At 36.3% G+C, this 20,807-nt stretch overlaps 1 protein-coding gene across 2 annotated transcripts; it reads left to right on the forward strand.

The window, feature by feature from the left end:
• Positions 1-125: 125 nt before the first annotated feature.
• Positions 126-16,619, forward strand: OTUD6B (OTU deubiquitinase 6B). Of its 2 annotated transcripts, XM_026495769.4 has the most exons (7): positions 126-325; positions 958-1,109; positions 3,777-3,857; positions 8,443-8,755; positions 10,429-10,490; positions 13,250-13,356; positions 14,145-16,619. In XM_026495769.4, exons 1-7 carry the CDS (start codon positions 151-153, stop codon positions 14,227-14,229), a joined length of 975 nt encoding a protein of 324 aa, XP_026351554.2. In that variant the 5' UTR covers positions 126-150; the 3' UTR covers positions 14,230-16,619. The 2 variants fall into 2 exon arrangements, with proteins under 2 accessions (XP_026351554.2, XP_026351555.1); XM_026495770.4 differs by lacking the exons at positions 126-325; positions 958-1,109 and adding an exon at positions 6,442-6,579 and having other exon boundaries at positions 3,771-3,857.
• Positions 16,620-20,807: the final 4,188 nt, after the last annotated feature.

Genomic DNA, 20,807 nt, shown 5'->3' on the forward strand with positions numbered 1-20,807 from the left:
TCCCCCGCCACCCCGCCTCATCCTAGCCGGGGCAGGGAGGGGATCTTGGGACTGCGCATGCGTCAATTCCATCTCTTTTCCCGTCAGTCCAATGACTCGGCTTAGATCCGTTACCGCCTCGAAGGCGGGACTAGGTCCCAGCCACGGCCAATGGCACCCCAGGTGAAGGTTGAGGGGTGGAAAGTGCTTGGTAGCCGGTGGTGCAGGTTTTTACCAGCGCATGTGCAGGGTTACTTGGTCGTCATGGAGGCAGTGTTGGCGGAGGAACTTGATGAGGAGGAACAGTTAGTGAGAAGGCATCGTAAAGAAAAGAAAGAGTTGCAAGGTGACGAGGGAATGGGAATGTAGAAGTCTCTCGGACGCAGGAAAGGGCGCGTGGCGGGTCGGTTCTGGGGTATCTCCGAGAGGCTTCTGATCTGGATCCTCCTAGACTTTCTCAAAGTAGCCATTGGCCTCACCCCTCCTAATCCCGTGCCCCGGTGGTCCCTTAATCCGCCTTATCGTCAGAATCTTCCTTTTCTCAGGCCCACCGCGTCCCCGCTACCCCACGCCACCGCCGGGTGCTGGTTCTGAGAATTTCGTGTTGGGCCCTCCCCCGTCTTCCTTTACTGTTCCTAACCAATTACTGATACTGGGCGCTAATGGACGCGTTTTGAAATACCTCACCTCAGTTTTGAGGACTCAAAAGGGATGCTTGAGAGATTTAAAACTCGAGTCATTTTCCCCCCCTGCTATCACACGAAACAGGTGTACGTTTTGTTAATGAAATTTTTTTTTTTTTGGTCTCTCCATGTGGTCTCTTCTCTGCAAATGTCTGATTGTTATGTAATTAGTCTTCTTGGCTTACATCATTACTTGTATACACCCTTTTCCCCTTACCAGCTCCTTCTTGTCCCGATTTTTCATTTCCTTTTAATCTCTGGGTTGTTGACTTAATGATTTTTGGTGGATTTTCAGCCAAAATTCAGGGTATGAAGAATGCTGTTCCCAAGAATGACAAAAAGAGGAGGAAGCAACTCACTGAAGATGTTGCTAAGTTGGAAGCAGAAATGGAACAGAAACATAAAGAAGAACTGGAGCAACTGAAGCTGAATTCTAAGGAAAGTAAAGTATGTGAAGTGATGTTTCTCTTTGCCTACAGCATTTGAAAGCAACTGTCCACCTCAGATAAACTGTTCACTATATGAAATCATAAAATTAGAGGGAAAGAAAGTCACAAAATCATGCTTATGTATCACCTTTTATTACTATTTCTGTAATCCGATTTACTTGGTAATGTGTTTTTGTAAGGGAGGCCAGCAAAAAAAGTACATTTCAAGTATTTACTTGTTCTAAAAATGAACAGGTTGATAAAGTGGACCAGAGGAAGCTTCACCAAAGGAAAGTTGAAGATCAGTCTTCTATCCCCAGAATTGCCATTAAATAATACTGTAACCTTGGTAAAGTTACTTAAACTTCCCGAGCATAAAATTCTCCACATATAATATGATACAAATACTTCTGCTGTTTAAGCACAAGATTCTGTAAGAATCAAATGGGACAGCAAATATGAAATCATGTTTAGGTTATAAAAGTGCTTTATGAACAAGTTGTAATGAATGAAAACTTACTTTGGTTTCTTGGGTAATTTAGAGCATACTGTCATCATTTTAACTAATTCTTACTTTATCATTGTAGCTAATAGATATTATGTGCCAAACACTAACATATCATGTGCATTATTTTCATAGTAACACACTACTATGAGGTATTACCCATGAAGTAAATGTAGATAATCCCACTTTTCAAGAGAAAAATAGACTCAGAGATTAAGAATTTCCTTCTGAATTCATAACAGCTATTAAATGCCAAAGCCAGAATTCAAAATCAGGACTGTCTTACTCCAAGATGTGAATCTGAATTCTGTTATAACTTTGTGTGGTATGGTAGTTTATTGCATGGATTTCGATATCAAGGATCACAGACTCCGTAATCTTACTCCATTTTCGATAGTTAGAAAGCTCTTACGTCTGTATTCATAACTTCATTTTACTTGGTTTATTTTTGGTCTCCTGTTGACAGGGAAAACAACTTGTCTGTGCTGATTTACAGTGGTGGTTATATTAAACATAGTCTCATTTTCCTTAGCCTTGTTAGCTCTTTAAGATCCTAGCCTTCTATGCCTTAACATATTTTATTTCCAAGTAGCAAGGCATGATGCTCCAGGTGTTTGATTGTGTTGTTCACAATCATGGTATTCCTAATTATCTCCCCATCTTTTCTGTTAGTGAGATAAGTTTTATTTGCTCTCCAATTTTCAATTTTGAGATTTCTTTCCTAGGATTCCAAGGACAAAAATGTTTGATTCTTAAGCTACATATCGTTCAACTGTTAAAATACAAACTCCCACTTTACTTTGACCTCTTATCTTTTTCATTAACTTAAACTTGTTCTTTCTGAACATCTGAATTCTGATGTCATTGCTTTCCAGATGCTTCTCTGTATCTTGCCTATTGCCAGTATAGCAGTTTGTAGATTTTAGCAGATTTCTCTGAAAAATATAAGAATACTAATTTTATTAAAGTTGATGTAACCACTCTTTGAAGTCTTAATCTGATTTTGATATTTTGATAATTTAGGTATAGCCTTGGAGACTGCTGTCTCTTGTTATTAGAGGCCTCTATATGCTTTATGCATTTGTCTTACTAAAAACTAGTTTGAGTTACAGCTGCAGTAATAAAATACTAGTACTAACCTTGAATATTAGTCTAGCATCTTTCTTCTTACTTCAGCAAACACATGATAGCCATTTGGTGATTAAGATTGGTTGTGATATCTGAACAATACATTGACTTTTCTACCTGTAGTTATCAGTTAGTAGGTGGGAGAGGATAGAGAAAACAGTGTTCATCAGGTTCTGGATAATTGAGGTGGAGGAAGGCCTTTCCTGCCACATTTGAGGTTATGAAGGTAGTAATGAACTGATCCAGCACAGGGCCTTATTATTATTTTTTTAAATGTTATTTATTTATTTAAGAAAGAGAGAGCATGAGCTTGGGCACCATGCACGCAGAGGGAGGAGTAGAGAGGGAGGGACAAGAAGACTCCTCTCTGAGTGTGGAGCCTGACATCATGACCTGAGCTGAAATCATGAGGCTGACACTTACCCAGCTGAGCCACTCAGGAACCTCAGTGCAGGACCTTATATATCCTATAAGTACTCTCAGCATTTAGAGAAGGGAAGGATGAACTGCTGAATGAGTTGGCACTTACAGGAAGTATTTAGATTAATGGAGTAGGAATTTCAAGAAGGAAGGAAAGCCGGGGCGCCTGGGTGGCACAGCGGTTAAGCGTCTGCCTTCGGCTCAGGGCGTGATCCCGGCATTATGGGATCGAGCCCCACATCAGGCTCTTCCGCTATGAGCCTGCTTCTTCCTCTCCCACTCCCCCTGCTTGTGTTCCCTCTCTCGCTGGCTGTCTCTATCTCTGTCGAATAAATAAATAAAATCTTTAAAAAAAAAAAAAAAGAAGGAAAGCCTGCAGGGATGAGCATTATCTTCGGAGAGCTCTAAGGAAACTTTGGGAATCTGACAAATTCTCCCTTAAAAATAGAAAAAGGAGACAAAACCACGTCATATAATAGTGTACCTAGTACTATTATTCAGTTTGAATTGATGGATTACACATATTTGTGATTTTCTTTTTTGTGCGATTTTTGATAATTTAATAATCTAATACTTTGAGTAATAACTTAAAAGTATTTTTCATTAACTTGGTAATGCTTTTGTTTCCTTCAGATAGATTCTGTTGCTGTTAACGTTTCAAACTTGGTTCTTGAGAGTCAGCCACCTCGGATATCAAAAGCACAAAAGAGACGGGTATGAATGTCATGTCACCAAGTAATTAAGTTAGTGCCATATGCTTTTTGTATTTTAGGTGTTGTATAGGAAGGGAATAGAAAAAAAAATGATGGAGTTTCTTGTCAAATACCTGAACTAACATTTATTAAGTGCTTGATATGTGCCAGATACAATGCTAGGCTTATAGACTATATGAAATTTCATTTCTGATTATAATCCTGTGAAGTAGATTCTTACTCTCTTTTTGAAGAGAAAATAGGCCTAAGTAATATAAAATAACATGTACAGTTTCCAGGTTTCATAGAGAGAGGGATAGGAAGGGGGTGTGCAAAGGGTATTTTTTACAAATATATTATCCCAGACTTAATTGTGAGCCCAGGTGATTCTGTTTTGGTTAAAAACTATGGTATTAAGTGGTGAAATAAGGATTTGAATCTAGAAATTAAGCAAGATACACAGGTGTACAAAATTCTCAGGATTTTGCAGGTATATCTATGTAATGGTTAGTTGCAGTGAAAATTCAGAGAAGAAATTCATTTGTGCCAAATATTAAATAATGAGTTGGAATTTTAAGAAAGTACAGTTAATTAAATAGGGTATTTGAGTAGGAGAAACCGCGTGCATATAAACAAATGTGGGCATGAAATTTTGTATCATCAGAGAGCTATAAGGAAACTAATTGGTTGGAAGTAGTGAGTCCATGAAATCAAAATTATGGGAATGAAATTAGATAGTTCACTTGGAAAAAGAAAAAGGGGTTTAAATCCAGTGTGTTTAGTCCCAAATATTGTCTTACTAACATTTGATGTTTTATAGGATTTAAATGTTTATTTTTAAGCTAATTTAGCATTATATAATTTAGTAGTGCATAATTTAATAGGGCAGGGCATTTGTGTGTCAGACATATGAAGGTTTTAATCCCACTTACTGTTGTGGCTTTGGGTAAGAGTCTTAACTTTTTTAAACCTCAGTTTTGTATGTACAAAATGGGGTAAATAATACCTACTTTATAGAGTTATTGTAAATATTAAATAATGTGCCATTTCCAAAGCCCTTAACACAAGGCCTGTGTTCTGTCTTGCACAGTGTGCCTCTTAGAAATTCAACCCAAGACTGTATCTTCTTTTTTTTGTTGTTTGAAAGTTGATTAAGTTGCAAATTGTCAAACATTTTTCATACTTATATAAGATTTTATTTTCTTGAGTAAATATTATGACTGTGAATTTCATAGAATCATGAAACTTAGATTTTGTGATATCTTGGAGGTTATCTGTTTTAACTCCCTACTTATAATATGTGTTCTTTTTGTGGGAGCCTTATACTTGTCATCTAGCTTCTATAGATCAAAAGCAAAGGTCAGAATTTTTGCTTGGCCCTGGCATAACAAAATATTTGCTGGAATTGCCTCTACTTAGTAATTGAAACATCTTAGAGTAGCCTATTTAATTCTGGAAAACCTAGGTCCCAACTCCTTCCTGTCTTTATCCAATCTTATTCATCCCCAGCTGGACCCTTAGGCAACAAAACAAATAAAAAATTAAACTCCCTTACTTTTCTCAAACATTTTATTACTTTTCTCCTAAAATTCTGCATAGCTGAAATGCATACCTTTTGAATTATATACTCAGAAAATTTAGTATCTTTTATAGTCAGCTGCTTAAACTTGTGGCAGACAACACTCCCTAGAAGTAATACCTAAAGTTTTTTATTGCAGTGTTATACTAATAGTATTCATAGGATTCTGGAACTGAAAACACTTTATAGTGTATAAGAAAATGAAACGTAAACTTTTCTTTTTTTTTTTTTTTCTTGGCCAAAGACACCAGGGAATGAAAAGCCACTTAATTAACTGTGTGTATCTTTGGGAGGGATACAGTCCTCTCTTAGAAAAACTTGACAAAACTTTATGAAGATCTATTATTAGAATATTGTAGAGCAAATCTCTTATTTTTAATCTAGAAAAACTGAGGGAGTATTTTATTTAATTCAGCAGGCTTCAATGGAAGAAGCTCTTTGGTATGCTGGGAAGAGCCCAAAGTAGAACTTAAAAGAACTGGGTTACAAAAATAGGAAATTTGGGAGCTAGAATGAGATCTAGTTCAATTTCTTTATTTTACAAATGAGAAAGCTGAGGCCCAGTTGTCTCAGTGGCAAACTGAAAGTTTGATACAAACCCAGGACTAGTACCCAGCTCTCTTCAGAGATGATTTTGCTGCATTACTATATTGACATGACTCTAGTTTTACCGACCATACACTGATGAGTTAATTGCTGTTTTCATCTTAAATATATGTTTTCATTAGACTTAATTGTTGCCATTCTGTCTCCAGCACTAGGGCTGTAGGAACCACAGTGGCTAGCGCCATTGGGAAACTATCCATGGCTGGGAAAGCAGTGAATTTCCCACCTCATGCCCTGGAAAGAAAACACAATTGCTTTGTAACGTTGAAGGAGAGCTTGAGGGCAAAAGTGAAAAGCTTGGATTAGTATTTTAGAGGCTTAAACGATTTTGCAGATAGTAAAAAATTCCACTCTTCTAGTAACTAGTACATAACATCATTAACTCCAGCTCCCATCTGCTCCAACTTTTATTCTGATTTAGGTGCCTGGATAGAAGGAGCGCTCTGTGTTGTCCTTGGTCCCACTCTGCTTCTAAACCAGCTGTATGGCCTTTGGAAATCTTTCTGCGTGCTGTTTCCTCAGAGGAAAATGAGGGGTTTTGGATTAGATGATATCCAAGGTGCTTATCCTCCCTCTCCCCTCTGAAAATGTTTTAGACTTTCATAAAGTAACAGTGCCATCTTGTGTTTTAAGATTTTTATGCTGCTCTGATGCATAGTTGTAGGTGTGCAGTGAAATAAATTAGTTTGTGTTACTTCTGTCATGGTTGGATTCGGGTGGAATAAACTTAAATAGGTGTATGTTTTCTTAGGGAGGTAATACTACTTTTGATTCAGGTAATTTACAAATCGCTTTAGGTTCCAGCATGGCACATAAAAGGCAAGGAGTTCAAGTGTGAGACATTAAGTTAAATTGAAATTCGCCTTTCCATTAATTTCTTCTGCCCCAAGGAGGAATGAGAGCTAGGCACATGAAAATCTTTACTTTTTCCTGCTTTTTCTTGGTTTTCCAAATCCTTCACTATAATTTGCTACTGGTATCAAGATTTGCGGAATTTAACTTAACTATTTTTATTCTCTGAAGTTGAAAAGCATTCATGACCTGTTTATAAGTAAAACGTATTCATGATAGAGAATTAGAAAGATGCAGAAAAGCACACATGCACGCACACAAACGTGTGCACACACACAAAATAAAACTTACTTTGTAAACAAAAACCAGACTTTTAAATACAGAGAACAAACTGGTGGTTGCTAGGGCGGAGGTGGATGGAAGGATGGATGTGGGGGGAAACAACTTATTTTGTAATCCTATGATCCAGAAAAAAGCACTATAAACATTTTGTGTATATCTCTCTAATTTTTAAACCATGTATGCATAGATTTAACATATGTTAACTATACATATATATATATATATACACACACACACACACACACACACATACCTTTTTTGCCCCCAACCTCATTTCTTGACATGTTTCTATGTTTCTAGCTATATGAACCGTGTTCAGCTATGAAACATATAGTGCTTTCTGGCTTTGATCCTTGCTAGTATAAGTGCCAGGATTTTTTTCTCTTTTTCCCCAGCCTTCCCACTCTACTTCTTATCCATCCTTCATGTCACAGATCTCATTGCCCTACCCCCACACCATCCTTGCATGTGTTACCATGGGAAGAGCTCTTTTGACATTTGAATAAGGAAAGCATGTTGCAGGATGTAATGTGATACCATTTTTTTGTTAAAATATTTTTTTCTATCCTTTTTTATGAGTACATCTATATTTGTTAAAATGCTTAGGAAAAAAAAATCTACAAAGACATTCACCAGACCTAGAGCAGGCATTGAAATTGGCAATGGTGCTTAGGGGAACTTCAGTCTATCTGTAATATTTCAATTTCTTATGAGAAGAATGTTTTTATCTGTTGCTTTAATTAAATGTGTGTGGGTGGGTGGGGGGGTGTGTACGCACACAGTTTTTTTTTTAGGCTAGATAAATAGAACTCCCATACCCTTCTAAAGGCTTTGGCATATTGATGCCTTACTGGTGATTTAGCATGTTAATGCCCCAGTAGTTGAGTGATAATTTAAAAAGCTTAGATTAGCTTGGCATAAATATGATAATGATGTTGCTTTAAGGCCTAGGACAACCCAGTTTTAAGGCAGTACTTTGAAATCAGTAAGTAAAGTTTTTAGAAACTTGTCATGTAGTTTTTAAATAGACTGCAAAGAAAAATTTGAAGGCTTTTTTTTGTCCTAGTACAGACCTTGTTATTGGGTACATGCAGATAAGAAAGATAGTTTCCTTTAAAGAAGTTCATAGTATAGAAAATTCTGAAAGTGATGAGATCATCAATATGATAATACTTGTGGGAGAAGGGAGGAACGTGGCAGAAAGTTTTGAGAGTCTTAAATTTCTATCCCTTTAATAAATGTGAAATAGTCTTAATTATTGTAAATTAACTTTCTGGTATTCTCCTAGGACAAAAAAGCTGCATTGGAAAAGGAGCGGGAAGAAAGGATAGCTGAAGCTGAAATTGAGAACTTATCTGGAGCTAGACACATAGAAAGTGAAAAACTTGCTGAAATACTGGCAGCTAGACAGTTAGAAATTAAACAGATTCCATCTGATGGCCACTGTATGTATAGAGCCATTGAAGATCAGCTGAAAGAACAGAAATGCCCCTTGACTGTGGCTGCCTTGAGAAGTCAAACTGCTGAATATATACAAGGCCATGTGGAAGACTTTCTGCCATTTTTAACAAATCCTAATACAGGAGATATGTATACGCCAGGTAATTTATTTTTCTTCACTATGCGTTCCCTCCCTGCCCCCACTATGTCTTGTTGCTGCAGTTAAATAAAATGATTCCTGGGATTGAGAATAAGAAAAACCTGTGATAGTCCTTAGGGAGGGGGGAAAAAATCTCAAAATTTAGGCAGAATTATTTTTTATAATTTTAATAGATACTAGTACATTTTGCTTTATTAAGATCTTTTAAGTACTTAACCATTTGTGGTTAAATATATTGTTTCATTTAAGATAAAAGTGGGAATAGGATTCATTATTATTGTCGAAAAAATTGTGTTTATGACTTCACATGTCACAAATTTGGGCATAGAGGGAGATAAGCTTTGACTAGTCTATGAAAGTATAGGGCCCAAAGACCATAAGCAGAATGATGGGGAAGTGAAATCCTACTTTTATCCTGTACTGTGGGAGATTTCATTTTCTCCATAAGCCATAATATTTAGGCAAAATTTGACTTGGCCAAACCAAAAACAACTGAGTTAATAACCTGCCTTATTACACCTTTGATAATTAAGGTAAAATATTTATGGAGAGGTGTAAAAAACTGCACAACTAGCAAATAAAGGAGAGAGCAGGTGAAAAACTGAGAGTTTTTTTTTGGGGGGGGGGTCAGGGATAGAACGGAGGAAAGTTAGTCCTTAAGAGAAAATTGCAGGTGTGGTAGTATCCTTTGGGAGCAAGTCATATGGCCAGGATGGGCAGGAGAAGGGGACGTTAAGATTGGCTTTCCTTTAATGGAGTCCCCAACTCTGCTAGTTGCAGGGCAGTGAAAAAAAGAGGTGGCAACTCAGCAAAAACTTAAAAAAAGTAAAAGACTTAATTTCTTATTCATTCAGCCAATATTTATTGAGGGCCACAGTGTGCCAGGGACTATTCTAGGCACTGTTCTGAGCATTAGAAATACAGCAATGAATGAGGCAAACACACAGGACATACTTTTCGTAGATGCCCTTAATTCTTTTTCCTTCCTCTAAACAGGGAGGGTATTCATTTCCCATTTTAAGTTTCTGTATAAAAGTGTGTATGCTCACGATGTGCCATTAAACCGAGATTAGGTCTTTGCCTACACTCATGACTGATCCAGGAAGCCCTTTTTTTTTGGCTAGAACTGATACTGAAGCAAACAAGGTAAATGCCTTCAAAATAACAAGTGAAGGCACTCTGGTGCTATTGCTGGGAAAGGAATTTCAGCTCATTTCTACTTTTACACTAATTCCCTTTTCACAGTTCTTACGGGGTCTTACAGTAGACCTGATTTTATAAAGGCTGCACTGTTTTTAGTTGTTCAGTGTATTTTTTCAGATGCAGGTCTGGGCTTTAAAATACCTGTCAAGATAGTGAATATTGGTGGTATTTTTGGGGGTTGCCTGGGTAAACAGAGAAGAATATCCTTGCTATGTAGTTAAGGTGCCTGGGTTTCAGTCTGAGGGAGAGAAGCAGAAATGCATTGCCTTGCTCTCAGATGGAGAGGTGGTACAAAGTTGGAGCGAGTTAGGTTTGGGTACGGGAAGTAGATTAAATTCTGGAGAGTGCAGGGAGAGGAAGGAATAAGTTGACAACTTGAGTAATGATCAGGAATTGTGGGAGCTATAAAAGGGATCTTGTAACATGAGTTATGAAAATTATTAAGTGCTATCTTCTCATTTTTCTTTATAGAAGAGTTTAGAAAGTACTGTGATGATATTGTCAACACAGCTGCATGGGGAGGTCAGCTTGAGGTAAGTTTGTAATTATTTGTGGTATTTGTGGATTGTTAAATTTAATTTCTAAATCCCATATGTAGTATTCAGACATTTTTCAGATGATCGCAGTTTCTGAGTATCCATTTTCTTTATGTATTTGCTATTTCTCTACTGATGAAGCATTAAAATAGGGAGTTAACATTTTTAGGCCTTTGATTTAAGTATGTATCTTTGGGAAGTAAAGCACTATTTCATTTTAAATAGCCCCGTGTTTGATCTGTGCGTTGGTGAGGTTAATCTTATACCTGTGTGTTTCCATTTGTGATGCTGCTCCTGGCAATATATTTGATTTTCTGGACTTAAGAAAGTGAGGATTTTATTCAAGTACAGTAAAATTTACCCTAGTGGCTCAGCTGATGACAATCACTATTGTAAAGTAACATATCCATCAGATTAGAAATAGAAAACAGTATTTTTGTGTGAAATTACAGGCCAGATCCTACCACAATACATTACAGTGGAAATTCCAGTTGATACTGACTGACTGACTTCAAAGCAGTATCTGATGCATTAAAATTCACATGTAGGAAAACAGTATGTTAGGTCACTTGTGGGGAGTTCATCAGGATTTTTTTAAAGCTTTAATTATCTTATTGTTAACTTTGTTTCATTAAGCAAAGTAAACAGAACACCTAATTGGTCCAAGTGCTGCTGGGGCAGCTTGGGGTATTCAAAAGTCAGGGGATGAGAGAGAAAGTCCTTGGTTTCGGTCCTGGCTTTCCCTCACTTCTCAGTTTTGTGATCTTGCCAGCCTCCTGAGCTCGAGTTTCCTAATTGAATGTGGGTAATAAAACCCTGTGTGTACTTGTGGGCATTTGTGGGCATTGAATAAGACAAGTAGTATATGCATAGAACTTTGTAAGCTTAAGTGCCAGCTGGACGAATCTAGCAGTGTAATTAATACTGTGTAGTGATGATTAGTCACCTTGAGTAGTTTGTAGCTCGGAGTATTTCACTTCAAGAACTATATTTTTGGAAGAAAGGGTGTGAATGCTTCCTCAAAATCTTTTTCTCAGTAGTGCTATATTTGTACCTCTTCTGAACCACCAGAGGGAACTATGTCCATTGGTTTTGTATGCCTCTCCTGGGTCTCTGAAACTCAGGACGTTTTCATAGTAGCTTTGTGTGACTACGTTAGGAGTAAAGATGCTTGAACTTTCTGTTGAGAATCACAGATTAATATGAGCTCTAGAGATCTAAGCAAGACTTTTTAAATTGAGAAAAAACTTTAGGGGCGGCTGGGTGGCTCACTCAGGTAAGTGTCTGACTTTAGCTCAGGTTATGACCTCAGGGTCCTAGAATCAAGCCCCTTATTGGGCTCCCTGCTCAGTGGGGAGTCTGCCTGTCCCTCTGCTCCTCCACTCTCTTGTGCTCTCTCTCAAATAAATAAATAAAATCTTTAAAAATAAATTAATAAATTGAGGGAAAAAACCTTTAAAACATCTTTTGAAGGACCTTCATAAGTTTTTGGCCCGAATTCATTTGAAATTAAGACTTGCTGTTTTCACAATGGGGTAAATGTAAATTATTAAAAAGAAATTCTTTATATGATTTCAAAAGACTTAGAAAGGATATTTCCAGAGCTTGGTTCACATCCTCCAATCCATGTTGGCTTTTAAAAAAATGTTATTTCAGATATAAGAAAAAAAATGTGCCAATGGAACATTGAATGAGACATTGAATGAGATAGAGTATGGGATTAGGTTTGTTGTTGTGCAGCATAGAATTTTTTCCATATCCTTGAAGTAATTTCTTACCTTTGTTAAAACTTCCTAAAAGGACCATGTTCTAGAGAGAATGTTCTTATAATCAGGTAAATATATAGATGAGGGCACTACGAGTGAGGACTGTTAAATGATCAATTTATGAACTTGGGCTCCAGAGTCACACTTACTCAGTTGCACGTCATTTTATTTCTTTGTGCTTGACTACAGATAGGCATCTTAACCATTCTCTGCTTCAGATTCTAGGTCTTTAAAATGTATAACAGTAGTACCTATGCCATAGGGTTATTGTGAGGATCGAATGAATTAATACACATACGGTGCTTTAGTGTGCTTGGTCATAGTAAGTCTAAACAGTGTTACTACCAATATTTATTACTAACTATTATTCATCTGACTTTAAGCTCTAATTTTATAACGTATGCTATGAAATTAATATTGTGTATTAATTAGATGGAAATTCCGTGAAAGGATAGTACAGTTCTCATACATTCTAGTCATGCCTTGAAAATTATGAAGCAGTGGTTATCAACACTGGTACATTAGAATCATCTGAAAAGCTTTAAAAAAAATAGTAAACTTCCTAATCTTCCCTGTTCTTTCTCTCCTTTCCCCAGCTCCTTCCAAATTGTAATTGATTTGGTCTGGTGCCTGAGCAAGAGTATTTTTAAGAACTGGCAATGTCAAGCAATATTCAAAAGTAGAGAGACTAGTATAATGAATCCAATCTACCTCTGTCCTCACTTCATTAACTATGGTACTGCTGTTTGTAAAAAGCTGTCGCGCAGCCAGGGCTTAAAACTTCTGCGTTTGATTTAATAAATATTATATTTGTTTTTTCAACAAATGTGTATTAAGTGTCCACTATGTGGCAGGCTCTTGGTGTACAGTGAGGAACAGAATAGATCCCTGTTGGATGATGGTTGCCCTATTCATGCATACTCAGTAGTTTATGATTTGAGTAAGATTTACCTTTTTATTTTCCTTACTAACACTTTTTCTTTCCTATAGCTAAGAGCTTTGTCTCACATTTTGCAAACACCAATAGAGATAATACAGGCAGATTCTCCTCCTATTGTAGTTGGTGAAGAATATCCAAAAAACCCATTAATACTTGTGTAAGTACCTGGAAATTTCTACTGTTATATTTTTCATAGTTAAGACAAAAAGAATTATTCAAAGATTTTAGGTTGTGTATGTTGATTAATCAGAAAAAAATCTATCTTCAGATGCATTAATTATGCTTATTGTATGTTAAAGGCAATTATAGAATTAGAAAGCATTGTCAATATGTGATTTAGGTAATTGTTTAAAAACCTCTAGTTGTTTATTCCTGTGTAAGACTTGAGAATAAAATCATTTCTTAAGGTTACAGATTTTAGCATTAGTTTTCATATTGTCCTGGTTTCACGTGAATAATGCTAAGTTTCAACAAGTGTAAAAGCTGAAATATATCCATGTTGCCTAATTGTTTATTCCTTAGAGATTTTTTTCTTTATATTGTAAAAGTATTTTACATGAATGAGAATTCTCTGAAACACAGCATGGAGATTTTGCAATTGGCTTTAGTGTTTATTAGCCAAACCAAGGTAATCAATAATGGCTTAAATTTAGGTAAAAATTTAAGCTTATTGAACACTTAGCATTTCAGTATTTCCCTTTACTCCCCAGTGATTGTGTTATTCCCTGACTTAAACTCAGCTACAGAGTCATTGAACCAGATTTTACTAACTGCTGATGCTTTTCAAATGGTGTTGAACTTTTAAGTAATATGTCAATGAAGTCTTTGAATGATACCCCTGTGGAGTGATTCATTCAGACTGTTTGGTTTTATATACATAATAAACATTTATATACAATGAATTACTTTCATCTAAACTACTCATTTCTCCTTTTCTCATTTCAGATATATGAGACATGCATACGGCTTAGGAGAACATTACAATTCTGTTACACAGTTGGTGAACACAGCTACTGAAAATTGCAGCTAGTTTATAAAATGTTGCACAATTATGTTTTAGTACAGTGTGCTGATATGACTATTCTTACAAGTGCTGGATTGTTCTAACATTACTGAAAAACACAACTACCTTAAATCAGTTTTATGGCAAAGCTACTAACAGATTTTTTTAAAAATGTGTCAAACTTTAACCAGTATTCCCTTAGTGGTATTTTAAAAATACTTGTGAGTCCATTGTGGAGAACATCATTTACAGACCAAGAGAGTAACCTATTTGCTGATATTTTTATTAATATAGGGTCCTGAACATTGTGTTCTGCACTGAAAAGAAATTAAAATTTTTTTTCTCCTTATTACTAAAAGCTTTCAGTAACCATTTTAATGTAGCTTTTCTTGAAGAAATGAAATGACTCACTCTCTTTGTCATTGGAAATATGTAGTAATGGTGATAGCAAATTTAATTAATGCTTATAAATGAATCTGATTTCAGTAACCTTGGTACTGATGGGATTAATACTATGAAGCTTTTTATATAACCCAGTCAAAGTGCAGCAAAAAACTTGCTTTAATAACTAAAAATTTAAAGTATTTATTCACATGGGAATCAGTTAAGTTTAAGAAATGAGACAAATTCAAAGGTAAATAGGTGTTCCCTATCGGATCAGACCTCTAAAGAATTACAGATTAGCCTTTTATTTGTGTGCAAATAGAGACCTGTCAGATTACTGATTTGTTACTCCTTGCTCTTTCTTAAACTTCCGAATGGAATTGCTACCACCATTTTTTTTTTATAGTTTTTTAGTGTCTCTATTTTTTTAATTTTATTTTTATTTTTTGTTTTTGAAGTAATCTGTCTTCCCAACATGGGGCTTGATCCCAACATGAAGAGTCGCATGCCCTACTGACTGAGCCAGCCAGCAGCTCCAGTACCATCATTTCGTGATCATTTTTATAACTCCAAATTTTTATATTCTTTGTTATGTTTTTCTCATCCTCACTTAGCTGCTTTTTTTCTTTGCAGCCTTTTCCACTAAGAAACAGTGGGTAGCCTCTCTAATTCTTTAACTTGTACAAATGGAAGGAGTAGCAATGTAAAAGGGTCCAAGGCCAACTTGACTTTAAATTCTTCCTCATTTCTGATTTGTCTTACAAGACCTTTCTTTTTGTTTCATTCTCTAGGAGTAGAAGAGAGCCTTCGTTACTTGTTATTTTAGTTAGCCTTATTAATGACACCTTTCCTTTAATTCAAATATTTGAGAATGTTCGTGTTACATGTAGGATAAAGTTGAAAGTCAATGTTTGGGAGGCTATGACTGTAGTAAAGTCAGTATACAATACTTTGTGATATGATGATTTGTCTGGCTGGGATTTCAGATTACTCTTAACACTGTTCTCCCTAAGAAGACAGTATCCATATACAGAAACATGTCTCATTGATAATTTGTTATGTAACTAAGTATTATGAAAATGAGTCCTTTTTGGTTTGATCTAGTTTTCCCAAATTAGGAATGAGTATTAAGATTTAGCATCAAGTTCATAATATTTGAATATTTCCTCCATGAATGCAACTAATTTTTGTAAGTAAATACTGGGTTTTATAATACTAAAAACGGGTGTCAGCCTCACATGCCCAGCTGTGACAATTTGGGAAGCTGGTAGGGACTGTGGTCAGCTAGAGCAAGTAAGTACTGCATGAAGGTATTCTAATTCAAAAGATGAAAAACCATTCTGTCTGCCAAACAAAATATATTCTGAAGGCTGACTGTTTTGGAATCCTTGATCTGAAATTTTTAGGGCCTGAAATTTATAAAAGAATTAAATTATAAAATGCTAAATGGCTTGCCTTTATTATGAAGTAATCTGTTACTTTAAAATCAAAAGATAAGCATTGAGAAGTAATAAAACAAATATCATGAAACCTAGTTATTACAAATGCCATCTATATTTAAAATAACTTATTGGTAGCTATTTTTTTCTAATAAGATGAATGGAATTTTCTTGATTATAGTTTTATTTTTATTATTTTTATTTTTAAATGGCCAATATGGTTATGAGTAAGATTTGTGTGGTCAGCTTCTGTTCTTTCATTAAACTTCAGATAAAAATCATTTTAGCTGTAACCAAAAATTGAAGTCTTTAAAAATGGCAGATGTTAATTCAAAAACAGCATATACTAATTTAGTTTGCTGTGTGATTATGGTCTAATGGAAGTTTTATAAGCTTTCTTTTCTCCTAACTCAGAAAAGTATATGTCAGAGTTTTGGAATATGTCCTTAGCCAAGAATTTTATCCACTTAACATATGTTTACAAACTTATGTAAAGCAAAAGAGAATGTATGTAACTCTAGTGAGCAATATAGTTTTGCTCATATTATCTGATGTTTGCCAAAAGAAGAATAAAAGATGTATGAGTTAAATCAACATTTGTTTGTACAAATTGTTATTCTTAATTGTTCTCAAATTGTTTTAGAATTTTATCTGGCCTTTATTTTGTCCTTACATATAATTGAGAATAATACAATCACAGATTCTTGCTTTAAGGGATTTAGAATAAATATATTAAGCATAGTATTATGTCTCAGACAGAATGGAGGGAGATAAAGTGATAGGCATTTAAGCCATGGCTCTTAGAAATCAGGTTGAAGCTTGAAACCTTTTAGAACAGTGAATTTATTTAGGGCAAATGAATTTGAAGAATAAGACTCATAAGTGTTAAAGAAGAAGGAAAACAAGCACTTGTGTATAAGAATGTGAAGCAGTAAGAAGGAAATTTGTGCAAATTAATGTTGGTACACGATTGTTAATATATTATCTTGGTAGGGGTTGTCATGAACTAGCTGAAGGAGCATATTACTTGAGTTTCTGAGAATTTAATTGGTAATTTCATAATGTTTTTACTTTATTGAACAAATGAATGTGGTTTTTCTTCCTTTCCATATGTTTTCACATATTGATTTTTCTTTCCTGTCTACATCTTGTTTAAAATCTTTTTCCATCTTGCAGAAAAAATATAACTCAAGGGGTTTTGATTTTCTTTTTTTTTTTTTTTTAAAGCAAGTTGTAGGAAGTCTCATTTCTTGTTCACCATTGTTGCCTCCTACTTGAAGGCCTTTTGAGCTGCCATTCGGAGTTGAGCACTTCACTCAGCCAGCTTAACCTAGTTTACTATCCTGGGCTCAGCTTAATTAGCACCAATCTCGCCAAACTCCCATCCAGGCTGTGCTGGGTGCCCTAGTTCATACATGTTGATTTCTAGTAACTGCACACTAGTAATTAGTTATTTGTATTTATTGTTACTGTTATCATTGTCCCCTAGTCTGTAAGCGCTTAGAAACAACTTTTTCGCTATTAATAAAATATCTAGTACATTGCCTGGCCTCTATAGAAAGTGCTTCATAAATGTTGTTGACAGTCATATGATCAATTGAAAATATAGGCTATGACTCTGAGGAGTTGTCATTAGACTAATGGACCATTAGGAGTAGGGAGAGGTATTGACTTAGCATTGTACTTGCTCACAAAAGGGCTGCTTTCTCATTTACCTAACTCTTGGATGAATTCTTCAGTCTTTTGGTCGATTTACGGGAAGAACAACTCACGAGAGCTTTTTTCTTCTGATATTGTGTTAGTTAATTTGCCTTCGTGTATCAGTTAGGACAATTGATTTTAATGAATCTATGAAGTACAAAGGTCCTTTAAGGTAAGTGTATAAATCAAGAAAATATTACAAACTTTGTTAATATGCTGACCAGGAAGAAGTTTATAGTTGTCTTATTTCAGTATAATCAGGATGACTAGCTTACCTTACTGAAACAAATTACTACTTTTCTGTTGAAATGATAATTCTCTGAACAGGGATGACTTACAGTCTTTTTCCTGATTTTTCTTATCTGTGTTACCCCTATCTTGACAAAAGGAAAACACCGGTTTACCATTTAAAATCTTAACCAATGTTGTATCACCATGAGGACTAATGAGATCCCGATGCATGAGTTTACTGAGCAAAAATAATAACCTAGTTTTAAGAAGTAAATTGCTATTTTTGAATCAGACATGTTCCGCTGAAATCAGAAAGGCATTCTCCACCTCTATCAGAGTTTCTCAACACTGACACTACAGACATTTTGAGCTGGATGATTTGTTGTGAGGGCCGTGCTGTGCATTATAAAATACAGCATTGTTGGCCTCTGCCAACTAAGTGCCAGTAGTACTCTTCCTCCTGCCAGTAGTACCCTCCTTCCTGCCAGTAGTACTCTCCCTCCAGAGATGTGAGAAAGAAAAATATCTCTAGACATGTTAAATGTCTTCTTGGGGACAAAATCGCCCCCAGTAGAGAACCACTTACTAAATCTACTAAATCTTAAGTTTTCCTGCTAATGAGGTTGGAAAGTTCTAAGGAAAACCATTTAAAATAAAAATTGGGCGCATGAGGCAGAGTTCTTTGTCTTTTGTAACTTCGGCAAATGGCTAATGCTAGGCTTTGCACAAAGCTCCTTTGAAAAGCTCAGTGGACTTTAACTTTCTCCGTTCTATTTTCATACTGTATCCTGACCCATTGAGATGTGTTTATTTGACTTTGGAGACTACTGGTAGTACCAGTCAGGATAGACTGAGTCAGGCTGTGGTAACAACTCAGAAATCTTGTTGGCTGTTCCAACAAAGAGTATTTCTTGTATGTGCTGCATTTTGCCAATTGGCTGGGAGCTGTGCTCCATGTCTGTATACCCTGGGACCTAAGCTGTCATTGTCTTAAACTTTTCTAGGAGAGAGTGTTCTGGCGTTTCACTCCAACCAATTCTGTGGTTCAGAAGAAACACTCCTTTCCATTCATTGGTTTGAATTTGTCATATGGCCTCACCCAAATAGGAAAGTACCCAGAGGTGCAGCCCTGCCATGCTTGTGTCCTTCAGGCAGAGAGCTGGAGTACTTGGTGAACATAATTAAGGATTTTCATGTGTACTGGAAATACTGGAATTTGGGATCAGATCTAGATTTAAATCTTGACTGGCACTTATTTTTTACTACCCAGTTCCCTATTTGTTTTGTTTTGTTTTTTCTTTTTTAATAATGATTTTTTATTATGTTAGTCACCATACAGTACATCCCCGGTTTCCGATGTAAGGCTCGATGATTCATTAGTTGTGTATAACACCCAGTGCACCATGCAATATGTGCCCTCCTTACTACCCGTCACCGGCCTATCCCATTCCCCCACCCCCTCCCCTCTATAGCCCTCAGTTTGTTTCTCATAGTCCATAGTCTCTCATGTTTCATTCCCCCTTCTGATTACCCCCCCTTTCTTTATCCCTTTCTTCCCCTACTGATCATTCTAGTTCTTATGTTCCATAGATGAGAGAAATCATATGATAGTTGTCTTTCTTTGCTTGACTTATTTCACTTAGCATTATCTCCTCCAGTGCCGTCCATGTTGTAGCAAATGTTGAGAACTCGTTCTTTCTGATAGCTGAGTAATATTCCATTGTATATATGGACCACAACTTCTTAATCCAGTCATCTGTTGAAGGGCATCTCGGCTCCTTCCACGATTTAGCTATTGTGGACATTGCTGCTATGAACATTGGGGTGCATATGGCCCTTCTCTTCACTACGTCTGTATCTTTGGGGTAAACACCCAGTAGTGCAATGGCTGGATCATAGGGTAGCTCAATTTTTAACTTTTTAAGGGACCTCCACACGGTTTTCCAGAGTGGCTGTACCAACTTGCATTCCCACCAACAATGTAGGAGGGATCCCCTTTCTCCACATCCTCGCCAACAATTGTAGTTTCTTGCCTTGTCTATTTTTGCCATTCTAACTGACGTAAGGTGGTATCTTAGTGTGGTTTTGATTTGAATTTCCTTGATGGCTAATGATTTTGAACATTTTTTCATGTGTCTGTTAGCCATTTGTATGTCTTCATTGGAAAAGAGTCTGTTCATATCTTCTGCCCATTTTTTGATTTGTTTATTTGTTTCTCGTGTATTGAGTTTGAGAAGTTCTTTGTAGATCTTGGATACCAGTCCTTTATCTGTAGTGTCATTTGCAAATGTCTTCTCCCATTCCGTGGGCTGCCTCTTAGTTTTTCTGACTGTTTCCTTGGCTGTGCAGAAACTTTTAATCTTGATGAAGTCCCATAAATTCATTTTATCTTTTGTTTCTAACCCTTGCCTTTGGGGATGTATCATGAAAAAGGTTGCTTTGGCCGATGTCGTAGAGGTTGCTGCCTATGTTCTCCTCTAGAATTTTGATGGATTCCTGCCTCACATTGAGGTCTTTCATCCATTTGGAGTTTATTTTTGTGTATGGTGTGAGATAGTGGTCAAGTTTCATTCTTTTGCATGTAGCTGTCCAATTTTCCCAGCACCATTTATTGAAGAGACTGTCTTTTTCCCACCGGATGTTTTTTCCTGCTTTATCAAATATTAGTTGCCCAAAGAGCTGATGGTCCATTTCTGGGCTCTCTATTCTGTTCCATTGGTCTATGTGTCTGTTTTTGTGCCAGTACCATGCTGTCTTTGTGATCACAGCTTTGTAGTACAGCTCGAAATCCGGCATTGTGATGCCCCCAGCTTTGTTTTTCCTTTTCAACAGTTCCTTGGAGATTCGGGG

Source organism: Ursus arctos, unplaced genomic scaffold (assembly GCF_023065955.2).
Source record: "Ursus arctos isolate Adak ecotype North America unplaced genomic scaffold, UrsArc2.0 scaffold_6, whole genome shotgun sequence".
Lineage (NCBI taxonomy): Eukaryota > Metazoa > Chordata > Mammalia > Carnivora > Ursidae > Ursus > Ursus arctos.